General features: G+C 41.8%; 1 protein-coding gene across 1 annotated transcript in view; it reads right to left on the reverse strand.

The window, feature by feature from the left end:
- DNAH11 (dynein axonemal heavy chain 11) overlaps nt 1–19014 on the reverse strand; it is a 4606558-nt gene that overhangs the window by 933898 nt on the left and 3653646 nt on the right. The window contains exon 67 of the mRNA XM_044065542.1: nt 3667–3831. Within this exon, the coding sequence (XP_043921477.1) occupies nt 3667–3831 (165 nt within the window). The remainder of the gene's footprint in view (nt 1–3666; nt 3832–19014) is intronic.

The following is a 19014-nucleotide window of genomic DNA, read 5'->3' on the forward strand; positions in this document are numbered from 1 at the left end:
TATGCATACAAATATTTCTTACTCATGGCTAAATCTTCATGCAAAGATGTTAATACTTTTAACCAGAAGTTAGGTGCTGCATATGGGCCTGGGTTTTCCAATTAGAGGCTTCTCTTAACTGTGGCATCGTCTATATAGTTTGTCTGATTATTCTCTAGTACATTTTGATAACCCCAAACATTCCTAGAGATAGCTGTCTCTAAATGCCCTGCATACCTGAATAAGATCTCCTTCTAGATATCTATGAGACACTGTACAAGTTCAGATATTTTAGTCTTTCATAATAACTTTATTTTCATATCCATGGATGTCCTTAGTGTATTTCCACTGTACTCTTTACAATTTACTTGTGCTTGTTTTCTTATAAGGTTTCCATATTGTTATACCATACTCAAGTTTGGGTCTAATGGAATCAACAATGACTTCATCATTTCTGGTTTCCTAAACTTTATAAATCTTTTTATGCAACCTGTAGTTCTGTAACTATTAACCAATTGGCTGATATGATTAGAAAAGCTCAAAGCTGAATCTACCCATATATTCAGGTCCTTAAATGAATCTACAGTTTCAATCACAGTGTGCTTTATCAAATATTCACCTTTCAATGTATGTCTCCAAATCTCATATGCTTAGTTTTTGATGAATTTATCAGCATGTTATTCTCCTGTGCCCAAATGGTCAATTTAGTCAAGTACTTTTGCAGACATGACTTATCTGTAACACATGTAATCAGGTTACCCAATTTCAGGTCATCTGCATATAGACTTAGAAAACCTCAGATGAAGAAGCTAGGTCTGAAAGATATAATCTAAACAAGTAAGGGCCTAGGACAGAGCCCTGTGGGACACCCTGACTGTGACCAAGAATTTCACCTGTTCAATTGCTGTATGATACTTGCAATTTCCTATTTGTAAGCTATGCAGCTGTCTATCTTATCAAGAGTACATAAATAACTAGTTGTTCTAATTGGGTTACTATCATTTTACTGAAGTGCACTCGGTCAAATCCACTTTGCGAGAAGTCTGAAACTTGAAAGTTGAAAATGTCGAACGCCGATATTAACAACATACAAATCTCGCCCCAATCTCAACCCATGTTAACGCTTGTTCCTAGGTCGAATTTGGTATGTACTTTGGCTATATCGGAATTCGGCAATGTCACTTTTCATGAAAGTGAGTCAATGATATGATCATTTGACAGAGTACACTTCAGTAAAATGATAGTAAACCATTCTAATTTATTGATTAGTGTTTTGTGTATGACCCTGTCAAATGCTAAAGTGAAATCTATATAAATTACATCAGAGCACAATTTTTCATTTATAGCTGTTATTATACTGTTATTGAATGTCATATTACAGGTTGCAAAACATCTATTTTCAGCATATGCATGCTGATATATGGTTTCAAGTCCCAACCTATCCAATTCTGACAATAAGTTATCCAATATTACCTCTCCATTATTTTTCCACAACATGAAAGTAGACTTAAGGGTTTATATGAATCTGGGTTAGTCCTACTCCCCTTTCCCTTAAAGATAGTTTACACATGTGATCAGTTTAGCATATATAACACAAATTGTCATGGTACTGAGGCATTGCCACAACTGGCAAAGACAGTGTTGTTTCCTTCAACAGTAACAGGTGCACTTGGGAAGTCCAAATGTGAGGACCTGAGCTGACTGGAAGGGCTGCCCTCACCAACATTCTGACAGTGAGGGCATTTCTCTTAAGGCCCACAAAAATAAAGGCCTCTTTTTATTTTCAGGATATAAAGCAACACAGGTGCATGTAACTAATCAGGTACACTGAACCCAGAATGATATCTTAAATGACAAGTCCATCCATCCCACCATCCATCCATCCATCCAACCATCCAGCCATCCACAACCCCTTTCTCGTCAGGGTGTTACGTCACACCAGTGAAAATCATCTATTGCCAAGGTTCACACCATTGGGTGACTAGCCCTGCCTCAGTAGTTCTTCCACACCAAGCACTCACACCTATGGCCAGTTTAGAGTATCCATTCCAACTACTGCATGTCTTTAGAATTTAGGAGGGAACTTGAGCACCTGGAGGAAACCCACATGAACACAGGGAGGGCATGCAGCCTCTGCACAGCATGCACCCCAGCCGTAAAACAAACCAGGAAACCTCTTGCTGTGAGCCAACAATGCTATCTGCTGTGCCACTATGCCGTTCATCTTATATGACAAATAGGATACAGAAAAATTTGGAATACTGTTTACATGTGGGGGCATGCTGTATATATGCATTACACAGTAAGGCACAAATGGTAAACATAGTGCAAATAATTTATACCAGTGTAATGCTGATATGCAAGACAGACTCAGAAATATCTGTATGCACAGTCTGTGAAGTGTTATTCCTTTGTACAGAGCAGAATAACTTGTGTATGTACCCTGTTTCAAAAATTCTTCTCATAAGACATACTGATCTGTAAACATGAACTGGATAAAGCAGGCATTACAGAATAAATGAATAACACTGATTCTAAGTACGAACAGTGAATAAAGCAAAATGCCAGTTTTACAAGCAGGGCATTTAAGAAGAAATACATTATGATGAAAAAGGGTTATGCTCTAAACATGCTCTAAAACATTAAATTCCATGTCCTAGTGTTCAGTCCAAATTCTGGAATTTTACAGTATTTTCCTAGAAAAAGTGAATAAAAGTCTTTGTGTCTCTTATGCATCAGAGTTACTCACTGTATACCAGGCCTACACAGCAATTCCTTTTTAAAATCCACCTGGTATATTTCACTTGCACACTGTATATTTTGTTTCTGAATTTGTTTTGGGTCAGATTACCTTGTATTCTGGAAATAATCCACTTTCCAGAATAATTTCTTAAACAAAACAAAAACAGCACTCTGCCACAGCTATCTGAGTGGGGATGGACAGGTTGTACAATGCATTTTTTTTAAATATTTACTTGCATGTTTTTTTCTAAGTGTTATATGTCACTGTTTTATTATTAAGTAAATAGTTTTGCTTTGAAACACTTCAGGAAGCTTTAGTATTATTAACATGAATTTTTTAACAGTTTTCATAGTTCTGAAAAAGAAATTCAAGTATTTGCAGAGCATTATCTTATACATTACTAAAAAAAAGCTAAAATCTTAAACAGAGTCGAGAGAGAATTGTTTAGGCTGTTTACCCATCGAGAGACTATTATACTGCCTTCATTACCTATCTAAAGCAATAAAGAAAAATAAATTACTCACTTATTTTAGCAAAATCATATTTAGGGCAGGGAAAATTGGCACTGTAGAAGAGTTTTTGACTGGCCTGTGCAAGCTAATGGTGGATTCACAGTTGTTCGGCTTGGAGCACAGACTGATTTTCAAGCCGTATTGGTAATAATATTAGTATACCTGCACAGAGCTTCTATAACTTTTTGCAACAGATGTTGTAGCAGAGATAGCAAAGGGCTTCAGAACATGGCAGTCATAGTCCTTGATGCAAAAGTGTCTCCTCCATATGTTAAGTACTTGAATACCGAAACACATGACCAAGTTTTGCTGGCTAGAAATTACAGCCATGCTTGTCTATGAATGTACATGTACAGCACACAGTCTAACAGTAATCCTTAAAACTAAATCAACATTCTTCTCAAGAGCATTTGAATGGCTCACAGTTCTCACCTTACACTCAATCTCAGCTGCAGTTGATTTTGTAGTTTCTAGTTTTTCCACTAGAACAGTATCTCCAAGGAAGTTTCCCTCAGCAGCAGATAGACGATTTAGGAGCTCATCTTCCAGTTGCTTTAACTCAATCTTAAAGTCATTCTGTTGTTTGGTCAGTTCCGACTAAAGGAAAAAGGATGAAAAGTATTAGATTTTCTACTCACTTGAGCTTAAATACCCAAAGAAACAACAGAAAAGAAAGCTGTACACACCTGTATACCAATATTGTCTTTAAACAAGAATATGAAACAGTTTTAGTTTTCATATGTTGACATTTTTACTTATTATATATTATAATACATTATTAATACTATCATTATTATTAATATTAACATATTGCATGATTTATATATTTATATTTATTCAGAACCTCCTTTGTTTAAAATATAAGTGCCTCTTCCTAGAAGTTCATCTGCTTATTAATTAAATGTGCAATCTTCCTGTTCTTTAATAATGATTACTTAATGATGCAGAAAAAGCTCCCTGGTAATAGCCTGCCTGTCTTTTGGAAAACATGCTTTTCATTTAAGTACAGTGTTAGCAAGACTCAGAAGTTAAAATTGTTCAACATGATAAATAAGTATATTTTTCAGCTTCTACATTTGCATGTTTGTTGTTTTTCAAATAAACAATATATTTGGGTAAACCACCTATATGAAACCAACCAAAAAGGTGGGGGGCTAGCAGCACGCTACACACAGATGGAGGCCCAAACTTAAAACACAGCAAAAAATACTTTATTAGTAAAACATCATGTGTGTGCAGCACACTGTCAGCCCACCACCTTTATGTTTGTTGTTTTTGTTTGCCCAGATTTAATATTTCTTTCTCTTTCTCTCTCTGTTGTCTTTTTGTCTCCATAAACAAATGCCCTCACAGTAACAGCTGTGGCTAAAGGTCTGACTTTCAAGCCATCATACATAAGCATGTGAGATAGTTAAATCTGCTGGTATGTGGAAGTAATTTCTGTTGTCATTTGTTTTAATTTAATAATTAATTATTGCAGAACATGTACTGCAGTTAAAATATCCCCCCACCAAAAATACACATAGCAGATAATCTGTTTTTTTATAGTGCAGAATTTTCAGGGTCTTTCTCAGATGCTTTTGAGCTTGAAGCTGTGTGCCCTGTCTTTCAAGTGCCTCCAGCTTTAGGCCTCTTCTCAGATCACTGGCATTACAAGTAGCATGGTTGATTTTGCCTGTTTAAGGCACAGCAATACAGTGGATATGCTAACTACTACACATGCCCACTGCTGTAGTAAGTAAGGCACACACCTGGTAAATTGAGTGACTTCAGTATTAGAAGTTAGGTATAGCCAAGTATAACCAGTGCTCTTTGCTCTTGTACTCTTACACATTGGATTTAAATGCAAGATCTAAAGATGAAAATCTTAAAAAATAAAGATCTAATCAAAGGTTAATAAATAGTCAAAAATGTCCTCCACTTAGCCTTGTACATTAGCTTATTCTCTAGACAGCAACTATGTGGCAATTCAGGTTGAAACACAAAACACAACACTCTGTATTAACAAAAATCTTCTACAGTTATGACATCCACTGAATAGTGACACGCTACAAGTCTGTGTGGAATTTTGCAGTCTTTCGCTAGAACCAAACACCTGACCCTTAATCTGAGCTGACTTGACTTTTAAGTGTGGTTGGGGATGCAAGAGCTATATCCCTGGAAAGCTGATACTGTTAAAAAGAGGATTACTCAAGGATGTCTATTAAAACACTAGGAGTAGAATGTAAAGTACTTTACAAAAAAAAACAGAATAAAGCAGAGACTTTAGATACTTCCCATAGAGTAATTGTGGATGACATTAGCCTATTATTTATAATCTGACATGTAATGTTGCTCTTTTTTAAGTACAATAGTAGATGGAGTGTTCAGAGGTGTGAGAATATAGCAATAACCCACGCCTGGGTGTGGGTAATGCTGGATTTACCCACGGTTGGCGTGGTTTGGTCCCGAGGGCGAAACAAAGACAACCGTGGGTAAATCCAGCATTACCCACACCCAGAAGTGGGTTATTGCTATTATACAATGACATTATTTAAGAAAAAAAATAATTACTTTTCTTAAATAATGGCATTGTATAATGCCTCTTTGCTGCCCTTCCGCAACTGTCTGGTGTTCCGCGGCAGTTCTGATGTACTGCGCATGCCTACGCAGTACATCAGAGTTGTGATAAAAGCAACGGAGAACGCAAGATCTCCGTTGCTTTTTACTGTCTCGCTATATTAAATGGGTTTAACATAGCGAGACAGCTTTAAAATAAGCAATGGAGATCTCCGTTGCTTATTTTAAGGCTGTCTCGCGATGTTAAAGTCATTTAACATAGCGAGACAGGTTAAAAGCAACAGAGATCGCAAGATCTCCGTTGCTTTTTACACACTGTGTCGCTATGTTAAAGGAGTTTAACATAGCGAGACAGCTTTAAAAAAGCAACGGAGATCTGCGTTGCTTTTTAAACCTGTCGCTATGTTAAACTCTTTTAACATAGCGAGACAGTGTTTTATACTAACGGAAAAAGTCCGGGCGACCGGACCTTTTTCCGTTAGTATATTGAGGGATTTACAACGGGCACGCTGGTTGGGCTGGCCAATCAGCGTGCACGTTTTAGAGGAGTCATTGTATAATACTTCTGTTAACCAGCACCAAGTATCAGCATGAACACCAAAGAGGTAATTTTGCAGAGTAATTTTTAATGAGTGGTCTCAACTGCTGTTTTATCATGGAAGCCATGCCTGCTGAAGGAGTTCTGAAAACAATTACCTCAGTGGTTGCATCTGAGGTGTGAATGGTGAAAGCAGACTAGGAGATTCTCAAGGATAATGCACTATCATTCCAGTGTGGGAGCTAAGGATATGTGGGAAGAGACTAATTAAAAGATAATGCAAAAACAGAAAAATTGGAAGCTCTGTCATATGGATATGGATAGAGCTGAAGGATTTTATCTGTGAGGAGAAGACGGCAAATCAAGTGGGATAAGCTGATTCTTCCAAAAAAACAAGAGGGACTGGGATTACCCATTTTGAAGGGGTATTTTAGAGCAACACAGTTAAGGTTCCTATACACATCACAAGCAGAAACCTATAGTTCAAAGTGTAGAGATGATGATGAAATGGGGGAAGAAGAACAGACTGGGATTTTGGATGCAGATCTTTAAGGAGACTAATGACAATCATACAGAATATAATATTCATAAAGTAGCATAAAGTATTCTAAGAACTAAGCCAACATGGGAATGGAGAAAGGAGATTCTGCTGATAGGGATGACTGCAATTAGAGATACAGATAATAGGCAAGAGGGGCTGGAATTTATTGGAGAAAATTAGAAAAGGAACCAAGGTACTGGGAGCAAATAACTAGACAGGAAAAGGTAATAGACTGGGAAGATGCCAAGAATTTATTTGGACTGCAGGTTAGAGATTGCCTTTCCTGTCAAGGATCCTATCAAGGATTGATATCAGAGTATAGGCAAAGAGAAAGAAACAGGGGCATCCTAAATGAAAGACCAGCACTAGTAGAGTTTTTAGTAGAATCTAAAACAGAAGCTGCCATTAACAAAGGAAAAAGAAGTTATGTCTTACCATAACATTCCATCTGTGTTGTTGATCTTCTTCCATTCATCACTTATGGGTCGGTTCTGAGCCCCTCGGAACCGGGTCAGCCTAATACCAAGCTCGCATACACCACAAAAAAAAAAAAAAAACTCTTGAGTTAAGCTGCTACCCACAATGCCCTTCTTCCTGTTACCTCAGATCGAGTTTGCATAAGACATATAGAAATAAAGCAGAGGCCATTTCTACGCAAAAAACTGACACACTACAAGGACCAATGAGATCCACCAGGAGCCTTTGGTGGGGGACGGAGGGTGGGGTGTGAAGAATGGAAGAAGATCAACAACACAGATGGAATGTTATGGTGAGACATAACTTCTTTCTCTGATGTTGTTAATCTTCTTTCCATTCATCATTGATGGGACAGAATCCCAAGCTACCTGAGAAACCTGGGTGGCCCTTATGGAAGAACATTCCTGAGCACCACTGAGCTGAAGGCCGCTCTTCCCCTGGAGACCATATCCAACTTGTAATTTTTGCTGAAATTGTGTGGTTTAGCCCAAATGGCTGCTGTGCAAATGTCGTCCATAGAGGCTCTGGAGTGAAAGGCTACAGAGGTTGCTATAGCTCTAGTTGAATGTGCTTTGATATTGTAAGGTCTAGGCTAATTTGCCCATGAATATGAAAAAGAAATGCAATCTCTGAGCCACTTTGATAAAGTGACTTTTGAAACAGCATATCCCGTTCTTGGACCAGAGAAGGAAATGAAAAGTTGGTCTGACTTGCGGATAGACTTAGTCCTGTCTAGGTGAAAACGTAGTTGCCTATGCACATCCAAGGAGTGTAGGCAATACTCTCCTTTATTCGAATAGTTCAGGAAAAACACTGGGAGCTCGATGGATTGGTTCACAGAAAAATCAGAAACCACTTTGGGGAGAAAGGATGGATTAGTACGTAGAGATACTCTGTCTTTATGAAGTATTAGGTATGGTCTCTTGATGCATAAGGCCAGTAATTCTGAGATCTGTCTAGCTGAAGTGACAGCTACCAAAAAGAGAGATTTCTGTGAGAGAAACTTGAGATCACATTTTACAGCAGGCTCAAAGGGGGGTTGAGACAGTGACTGCAGTACTATGGACAGATTCCACATCTCTAAGGGACGCCTAATTGGAGGTCTGCTGTGAAACACTACTTTGAGAAAGGTTTTGCATAGACAAATGGACATAAGTGGAGTGCCCTCTAATCCGTTATGGAAATTGGAAATTGCTGCTAAATGGACTTGTATGGTAGAGGCTGATGCTCCGTTTTCAAAGAACTCAGATAGGTACTGAAGGATAACAGAGACTGGAGCTGAGAAGGGATCTAGCGTCCGTTCTTTAGACCATAGAGAAAACCTTTTTCATTTATCTCTATAAAGTTTTCTGGTGTATGGTTTATAGGAGGCCAGAATAATATCGCGAACAAGTGAGGAAAGGGCTTCCTGCCTGGTGACTAATGGAAGTGGAGAAACCAAGCCGTCAGCTTGAGACTGGACAGATTTGGGTGAGTCAACCCTTGGGGGTAAGAAATCAAGTCTGGATGACTGTCCAAGATCCATAGAGGATGTAACAGATGAGGGCGGAGGAAGGGGAACCACACTTGACGAGGCCAGAATGGGGCAATGAGGATCACCTTGCATCTCAACCGAGTAGCCTTCTTTAAGAATAGAGGTATAAAGGGAATTGGAGGATAGGAGTAGAGGAGACCCATGGGCCATTTGTGAGTCTCTCATGGACTCCCCCTCTGGGGGAAAGAGGGCAAAGTAGCTGTTGCATTTGTTGTTCGTAGGGGAGGTGAAGAGGTCGCAGCAGGGCTGGCCCCACTGACTGAAAATTTCTGCCGTAACTTTGGGATTGAGAGACCACTTGTGTGGAAGGAGAATGCATCTGCTCAATCTGTCCGCAATCACATTGGAACTCCCCGGGATGTGCTTTGCTATTAGAAAGCGGTTGGAAGCTATCACCCAGTGCCAAATTCTCATGGCCTCTCGACACAGGGGGTAGGATTTGGTTCTTCCTTGTTTGTTGATGTACCAAACTACTGACATATTGTCTGACTGAACTGCAATCGTTCCAGGGGGAGAAGTGGATGTAATGTCTGTAACGTTAACAGCACCACTCTTAACTCCAGAACATTGATATGCAGGTTGGCCTCTAAGCTCGACCATGTGCCTTGGACTATCTTTCCCTGAAAATGGCCCCCCCACCCTGTCAGGGAAACATCCATGGTCACAGTGGCATTGGGTTGAGGGGGCTGAAAGGGGCAACACCAAAGTTCTGCATCTGGCCTCATCCACCAAAGGAGATCTTGCTTGCAAGAGATGGTGATGAGCACCTGCAAATTTAGGGGGTGAAGATTTGCAAACCACTGGGACAATAGGAGCCATTGTAACAGTCTCATGTGTAACCTTGCCAGAGGAACTATTGGAATGGCTGCAGCAATGGACCTCAGAGCATGGAGAACTTCCCTTGCTGACACCTTCTTTTGACAGAGTATCACATGCACTTGCAGTTTTAACCTCTGAAGCCTGTGAGCTGGGAGAGATACCAGACAGGATAGAGTATTGAAAACTGCCCCTATAAATTCCACCTGTTGGGTAGGTACTAAGTTGGATTTCTCCCAGTGTACAGTGATTCCCAGGGACTCTGCTAGTGAAAGGGTGTATTGGAGGGCCATAGTCAGAAAACGCTTCATGGGGGCGGAGAGGAGCCAACCATCCAAATATGGAAACACCTGGAATCCTTGATGTCTCAGCTATCACCACTGCTAGATATTTCGTGTACACTCTGGGGGCCATCAAGAGATCGAATGGCAGGTCTTGGATCTGGTAACAATTGGCTCCTAGCCGGAAGCAAAGGAGACTCCTGGAGCATTTGTCCATTTTGCTGTGCTAATATGCATCCTGGATCTTTATAGAGTACATCCAAGCATCCTCCCTTAAAAAAGGGAGAATGGATTGAATAGTGACCATGCAGAATTTGGTTTGCACAACTGATTTGTTTACGTGGCTGAGATCCAGGATGGGTCTCCAGTCCCCGGTCTTTTTTGGCACTAAAAAGAATCTTGAGTAAAACCCGGATCTGCATTGGTCTGGAGGGACTGGTTGGATGACTCTTTTTTGACACAGCTTTGTTATCTCTGAAGCCGCTTCTTCCCTTTGATTGGGTGGAACATTGGGAAGGTTTTTTTGTAGGTTTTGGACAGGAGGTTAGAGGGATGTAATAGCCTCTGGAGATTTTTCTCTGCAACCATCGATCATTTGTAATAGAGCGCCAGGCAGTTTGGTGCAGAGAAAAATGAGCCCCGACTGTTTCCAGAGGAAAGCAATCAGGCAATGCTTCAGGAGTGTTAAGACTGCCCAGAGAAGGAATCTCTGGAGTCTTGGTTTCGGGGACCCCCTCTGCCCCTAAAGGGGCATCTTCCACCACTGTAACCCCCTCTGCCAGTGGGTGAATCCTCACCATGTGCGTTATGGAAAGGACCCTGAGATTTCTTGTACCAGATTTTCCCACTCCTCTGGTTCCTGGAAAAGGAACGTTGAGGCTTGGAATAACATAGGCCAGTGGCAGACCAAGTCTTTCTGTCTTGCTCACACCTGGCTAGCATGTCCTTCACTTTAGAACCAAATAAGGAAGATGCTTCAATAGAGGCATTCAAAAAGGAGGACTTGAAGGAGTCTGCGAGGTCGCATATGCGCATCCAGGCATGACGCCTCATAACTATGCCTGTACCTGCAGCTCTGGCCACCCCTTCAGTTGTATGGGAGAGCAGCCTCAAGGACGAATTGGAAATAGATTCAAAGGTGGCAAGTTGAGAGGCAAACTTGTCCCGTGCCTCATCAGAAACTTGACCTGCGACGGATCCAGAAAGTTCGGTAATTAGATCTTTTTGGAACCTCGTGAAGTGTGCTAAGTAGTTCAGGGACCTGACAGCAAAGGTTGCTGAAGCAAAGACTCACTTCCCCAACCTGTCCAGAGCCCGAGATTCCCTTTTGGGAGGATGGACAGTAGGACTTTCTTCCGCTAGATCCTTTTTAGTGGCTGCCGCCACCACCATAGCGTCAACTGGCAAACCTTTGGACCAGTGTGGATGCTCTTCCGGGGGAGAAAGAATCTTATCAGATCTCCGGGAAATGGCCTCAACAGAGTCAGGGTTCTGCCAAGCACACTGCACAATGAGGTGGATTAACTTGTCAGTAGGTGGGGTCACCCAAGAGGTAGAAGGCTGGGAGCGAAAAGCCTGCAGGAACATGGATTCCTCCGAGGAGGGGTTGGAGGGCTTAAAGCCACCCCTCTGCTTTAATACATCCAGGATGTCTCCGAAGGAGACATGTTCCGGGGGTGACCATGGGGACCCCTCCCTATCATCGTAGTCCGTGTCTTCTGTCAAAGACTCTTCAGGAGAGTCTATGTGTGCTTCCTCTTGCACGCCTTCTTCCGAGGAGGTTCCTCAGTGGGAATATCTGAGGAAGACTTGGAAGGGTGGGTACCCCGAATTGGGGTTTCCTGAGGCTTCTCCTCCCGGTGTCCCTGGGAGGTGGCTCATGGTAGCTGTAGCTCAGAGAGAGCAGGATGCAGTTCCATCGGAGGAGCACTTCCCGAAGCAAGCACCCTCTCCATCACCCAGAAAGCAAGCCCGCCTGAAGAGGAGTGGGAGCCCAGAACCAAGAAGGACAAGCTCAGAACCAGGGTCACACCCCACTCCGCCAGACCCACTCCCAGAGATGGAGCCTCAAGCAGGATCGGGGTAGGCATTATCCCTGGATCCAAGGACGGAACAGATAAAACACTCAGAATCGTGCCCTGAACTGAGGATTCCGCCTCCCAACCATGTGTCTGAGGAAGGGACAGTTCCATCGGAACTGAGAACCAAAGGGATGGTCTCGAGGTCTCAGTGACAGTCACTGTCGGCACAGAGGAATGGGGTTCCACAAGAGACGTTGGAGCAATGGGCTTCAGAGCCAATGAGTCCGAAGGAGGAGAATACGTCAGAGTCCTAGGAGACATAGACTCAAGTCCCAGAGGAGGATGAGTCTTTGGAACATTTGGTGTCCCTCTGGCCATTAACAGCTGCTCCAACAGGCACACCACATCAAGTTCAGACAGACTCCTGATGGACCTTGTGGATACTCCTGAAGGGGAGTCGGGTCGATCCAAAAAAGGGCTATACATTTGACCCAGGAACAGATCCAAAGAGGGGGAGTATCGGGTCAATGGTGTCTAAGCTAGTGGCACTGTAGTCTCTAATTTGGAGACAGGAAGCAAAGGAATCAATGGTGCAGTAAAAGGGCTCGGTGCCGATGGGGCACTCGGAGTCAATGTCATCGGTTCCAAAGTAGTGGCAGAGGTTGGCATCACTTTCGATGTAGTTGAAGGCAAGGTCGGTGCCATAGCTGGAGGAGTCGGTGCCGAAGTTGGCACCGACATCAAAAATCTGGTAGTATCCAAAGCTTGAGTTGTAATAGTATTCAGAGCAGAGCTCGGAACAGAAGTAGTTGGAGCCGAAGTAGCAAGTCTATGCTCCGAGGAAGTTTTGTGGGCCTTATGTTTAGGCATCTTACCTCTATCATCAGTAGGCGAAGAGGGATCAGAGTGGAGACGTTTCTTGTCTTCATTGGAGGGGTTGAGACCTCCAACACAGAAAGGGCCTCTGAGAAGAAGAGGCAAAAAGGCCTTTCAAAATCAATTTGTTCTTATGTTCATTCCGTGTCCGCTGACTGAAACTTTAACAGATTTGACAGGGGGGTTGAACAGAGAGATGAGGAACCCCCAGGCAATAAACGCTGTCATCTCAAGAGTCGCTATTAGGAAGATTATCATTGCAAGAGGTGCAATGCTTAAACCCCGAAGATCCTTTTTTCTCAGACATGTCCACAAACACAATAACAAGTTTACTACACTAGAGTCAGGAAAGATAGAGGAAAGAAGATACCAACAATGGTATCAAGAGATACCACAAGGGTAAGGAGAGGGCGTACCAGTGATGGTAAGAAGAATTACCCAATGGGTAGCTAGGTATGAGAAAGATACAATTAAAAGTTGCACACAAAACTCCTGTTCACTGTACTAGGTGTCTAGGTCCCACAAATAACACAAGTGTAGATCCAGAAAGAACACTTCTTTATTTACAATTACACAACTCTTCGTTACTCCTCATTAAGCACTTTCATCCACACTCACTACAATTCCAATCTCACATAGACCTACCACGACAGCAAACCAAACACATAAACACACAAAAACATACTCAGAGGCTCTAAATAAAAATCTGCCTAAGCAGCAGAGACCTCCAAAGCAGACACCCAAGCAACCGCTACCCCAAAACAAAACATGTGCAACACATAGCTCACAAAGCCAGTGTGCCGAACAGTCATAGCCTTAAGGCTAAACAACACACCTGAAACACTTGTAATAGGTGACTCTGTCGTCAGGCACACTGACATCCCGCTCACCAGGCTGAACAAGGAGAAGGTCACGGTGAGCTGCCTGTCAGGCGCTAGGATCCGCCACATAACACAAACACTCAGGTCACTCCAAGGCAAGTACAAATATGACTCAGTCATTGTCCATGCTGGTGTGAATGACCTGAGACGTACCTCCCTGGACTACATGAAAAGAGACATAGAGGAGCTCTCTGAGCATGTAGCCCAGGCCGGTATGACCCTGACCTTGAGTAGCATCTTACCCTCACCAAGAATGATGCTACAATATGAAGACAAGATGATCAATTTCAACAATTGGCTTAAGTATTGGTGTCATTCAAAGGGGATCCAATGCATGTCAGCCTGGGATGACATGCTCGACAAGCCACGATGCTTCGCTAGGAACGGCTTGCACCTGTCACCCCTGGGCTTTTGGATATTGGCAAATTCTCTTGCTACCCCCATAGTGCCTTTTTTAGGCAAGGCTCAAAAGACAAACCCACCTCCATAGGTATCACAAGGGATAAGAAATTAAGAGTAATACTACTCAACGCCAGAAGTCTAAACCTCAAGATGCACGCACTTGAAACTCTCCTTAGCATGGAGAACATCGATATCTGTGCAGTAACAGAAACCTGGTTCAAGGCTCCCGAGAGCACCCCAGCACTACCAGGTTATACCTCATACCATGCTTTTCGGCCCCAAAACTTGGACCGAACCACAAAAGGAGGGGGAGTATCAATATTCGTCAAAGATACCCACACCTCCAGGTTGGTGGCACAGCACAAAGCATCAGAGACTATCCATGTGCAACTAACAGTGGGTAAAACTGCCTTCCAGTTTATAGCCTGCTACAGACCATCCTCCCAAACCCAGAAACCCCACTCGGCCTTCCTGAGAACACTGGAAAATATGAAGGTCTCTCCAAACACCATTATATTGGGCGATTTCAACTACCCAAACATAGACTGGGAGCATTACTCTAGCTCCAACACCCTAACCCAAAGGTTCCTAGAATTTATAAACTCAAATGCTATGGAACAACTTGTTACCACTCCCACAAGAGGGAAAACATACTGGACCTGATCATCACCAACATGGGGACTCTATGCTCCAGACCAGAAGTGTATCCCTCACTGGTAAGATCAGACCATAAACTAATCTCACTGGATATTCACATCCCGACCCCACCCCCTGCCCAGAAAACCACAGTGAAAAACTTCTCTAAAGCAAATTTCACACTCCTCAGAACCGAGGTGGAATCCTTCAAAGCTCCCGGGCCTGTGGAAAATACGGCCCAGACCACAGAATCCTTTATAAACGCATTCTATGAACACCTTCAGGAATGCATGGATCATGCAATCCCAAATAAAACCAAGACCCAATCCTCCAAAGGCAGACGTCCTGTCTGGTGGACCCCAGCCATAAACAAACTATACAACAGAAGGAGGAAGCTACTACATGATAGAGCAAAATCCCAAAAAGGGAAGGCATCTCTGATCAGTATTAGCAAAAAACTATGGGCACTCATAAAATCGTCTAAGGCCAGCCTAGAGAGAAAAATTGCACAGGACACTAAGGATAATCACAAGGCTTTCTTTAGTTATGTTAGGAACCTGGGTGGGAATTCCCAGATATGCTCAGAATTAGTCCAAAATGACAAAAAATACACCAAGCCCACAGACATTGCCAACATCCTAGTGATAGGTTCAGTGCAAACTCCCCCCCCCCACCAAAAGGGCAAATATCTATCCCAGCAGAGTGCTGCCCCCCTGACATCTCAGATGCTCAGGTAAGAGCCGCCCTCTCCAAAGCAAAAAACACAGCATCAATAGGACTAGACGGTGTCCCAGGCTGCGTCCTACATGAACTCCAAGAAGAGCTAAACCCAAACATAAAACTACTGTTCAATCTCAGCCTTACTACAGGATATGTACCCAAAGAGTGGCGTACAGCAACAGTGGTCCCTCTCCACAAAGGTGGTGCCTCAACGGATCCTGGAAACTATCGCCCCATAAGCCTGACTAGCTTGGTCTGCAAAGCTATGGAAAGGATCATCATGGACCTCATAAATAAAGATATTGGGGACCTACAGACACTGGATCCTACCCAGTTCAGCTTTGTTAAGGGCAGATCCTGCCTCTTAAACCTGGTTAATTTCTTTGAAACAGTCACCAAGGCCATTGACGAGGGGAAGGTGGTCCACATAGCCTACCTGGACCTCGCAAAAGCCTTCGATACAATACCCCACTCGGGCATTATAGATAAGCTCACTAGCTTAAATATAAACCCCTATGTCACTAGATGGGTTGCAAACTGGCTCAAGGACAGAACCCACATGGTTAGAATTGCTGGAGCCATGTCAGACTCCAAACCAGTTACAAGTGGCATCCCACAAGGCTCAGTCCTGGGACTTCTCTTGTTCGGTATATATTTCTCGGAGGTACAGGCCAACACGGAAGGACTGTGGCTGACCAAGTTCGCAGATGACTGCAAACTGGGCGCCATAATCGACTCTCCAGCCGACACAAGCATCCTCCAAAAGGGCCTCATAGAAACAGACAACTGGTGCCAGAGCCATGGCCTCAAGCTAAATGCCAAAAAGTGTATAGTTATCCCTTTGGCAAAAACAAAGTGCCCACAAATTACCACATAGGTGGTAATCCATTAAGTACAGAAGAAGTAATTAGGGACCTGGGGACCCAAGCTGATAGCAATCTCTCATTTGACAACCACGTGGCCAAAGTGGTTAGAAAAACATTTTATATAGCCCACCTAATCAAGAAGGGATTCACATCTAGATCAGGGGAGGTCATCGTGCCTCTTTACTCATCCCTCATCAGGCCCATAATTGAGTACAATGCCCCTTTTGGGATGTACCTTACCAGACACCTGCAGCAACTGGAAAGACCCCAAAAGTACCTCACCAAGAGGATCAAAGGGCTCAAACAGATGCCATATGCTGCCCGGTTAAAGAAACTCCAGCTCTACTCAGTGGCATACCACCTACTCAGAGGAGATCTGTGCCTGACGTATAAAGCCATGTCCAACCCGGAATTAATGGACATGCTGCACCACAGAAAATCCAAATCCCATCGAGCTACGCGCTCGAGCGACTTGAACCTCAGCACTGAAATAAATAGAACATGCTGGAGGGACAGATTCATAACCCAGAGGCACCCTTCACTCTGGAATAAAATCCCAGTCCAGGTTAGGCAGAGTCCCTCACTGACTCTCTTCAAGAGGAATCTTGATGAGTGGATGGGAGATCGTAGGTTTACCCCGGGTATCACTTCTATGTCACTGTTAGACAGAGGCACAGTATTCTAACCTTGAAAAAGGGCATAGCAAAATTAATTTAAAATGGGTGGCGAAAGCCAAACACACTCTGGCTAGGCTTATATATGCCCTAGGGCAGATAGCTAGTATGAACCTATGAACCTATGAATAACAGACTAAATCAGAACACGATCCTTAGTTACATGCTGGGTTATATACAAAAGTTCAACCAATAGTACTAGTTGATTAATCAATCAGTTAAATATACTAATTAATTAAAGTGCTCAGTGCATTTGTTAAAAATCACTCATACGATATACAAATCATTCTAAGCTGATATCATATATATATATATATATATATATATATATATATATATATATGCAACATATAAAAACATAAAATAGTAAATTAACACAATATGTATGATATCGTAAAAACACCATTCAATCATTACTTAAATTCATATAAATAACCTACTACCCTAAATGTGCATTCTATTCAAGTTTTAAATTCCAAAACAGGCTTTATAGAAATACTATCATTAATCCCTGGGTGTACGGTTGCATTTAACAAAATTTGCCACCTGGTTTCTCTTTCTCCCAATTTCTTAACAATATTACCACCCCTGGGATTAGCCATTATTTGTTCTAAAATTGCAAATTTGAATGCATCGCAACTTGACCTTTTGACAAGATGTCTATATAATGCATTATGTACATCTTATTTTCTTATGCAGTAAAAATGATCATAAATTCTATTTCTTAAGCACCTGTCAGTTTTCCCACATAATAACTTGGGCACTTTGTACATTTGGCTAAATAAATCACATGTTGGGTACGACAGTTACCATTTTTAAACCTTATTTCAATTTGATTAATATCTTCCAATGTAAGGGTGGCGTCTTCCATTACAGCAAAACATTGGTTGCACTGTCCACACTTACGGGTGCCACCTTCCTTTCTTTTGTTTTTACTAATCAAGAGATTACTCTCAAATTTGTTCTTTAAAATGTGTCCTGTTTTATAAACAAACACAAGATGCTCTCCTAATACCTTATAAATATTTTCATAATTTCTCATAATATTCCAATTTCCTTCCACGTTTTTTTGTAGTTCTTTAACATGAGTACTGTATTGGAATATACATGCTCGTTGAAACTTGTTGTTAACTTGACTATTACTTGGACTACAGATAGTGTCTGAAGTTCCACTAGGCCCTATACCCAATAGAGGTTTATACTTTTTACCCCATTTTTCTTTAACATATTTAATAGTGTTATCAATCAATCCTATGGGGTACCCTCGTTTACTGAACATGCTACCTATGTTGTCTAATTCCTTAAGCATATCATTGTATTCAGAAGTCATTCTAGCTGCTCTAATACATTGACCCTTGAGTATACTACGCTTCTGACTGTATGGGTGACAACTAGAATATTCTAAATACGAGTTACCAAATGTATTTTTCCTATATATTTTGGACGTAAATAGACCATTTACCGTGGAAATGTAGATGTCTAAATAAGAAATACCTTTCTTATCATAATTGTATGTAAACTTTAAATAATCACTAGATAGATTAAGATAATTAAGAAACATTTCCAAATCTTTAATGGACCCATTCCACAGGATAAACATGTCTTCCAAGAATCTTACGTAACAACTTATATAACTATACCATCTACTGTTACATATATATTCTTCCTCCCAATCAAGAAGGACTAAATTGGCAAAAATGGGAGCACAGGCAGCCCCCATTGCCACCCCTTTACATTGTCTATAATATTCCCCTTCATAAAAGATGTAATTGTGATTTAATACTATATCCATAAATTCTAAAATCAACAATACCTTTTCCCATGATAATTGAATGCTGTTACTAAACCGACTCATTCCATCTTCTTTGGGAATGCATGAGAATAGGTCTACTACATTGATTGTTATGAATATCACATCATCTTTACACAAGTCAGGGGTAAGTCGGCTTAAAAAGTCC

This window comes from Protopterus annectens, chromosome 3.part0 (genome assembly GCF_019279795.1).
Source record: "Protopterus annectens isolate FY-2018-M chromosome 3.part0, PAN1.0, whole genome shotgun sequence".
Classification (NCBI taxonomy): Eukaryota; Metazoa; Chordata; order Ceratodontiformes; family Protopteridae; genus Protopterus; species Protopterus annectens.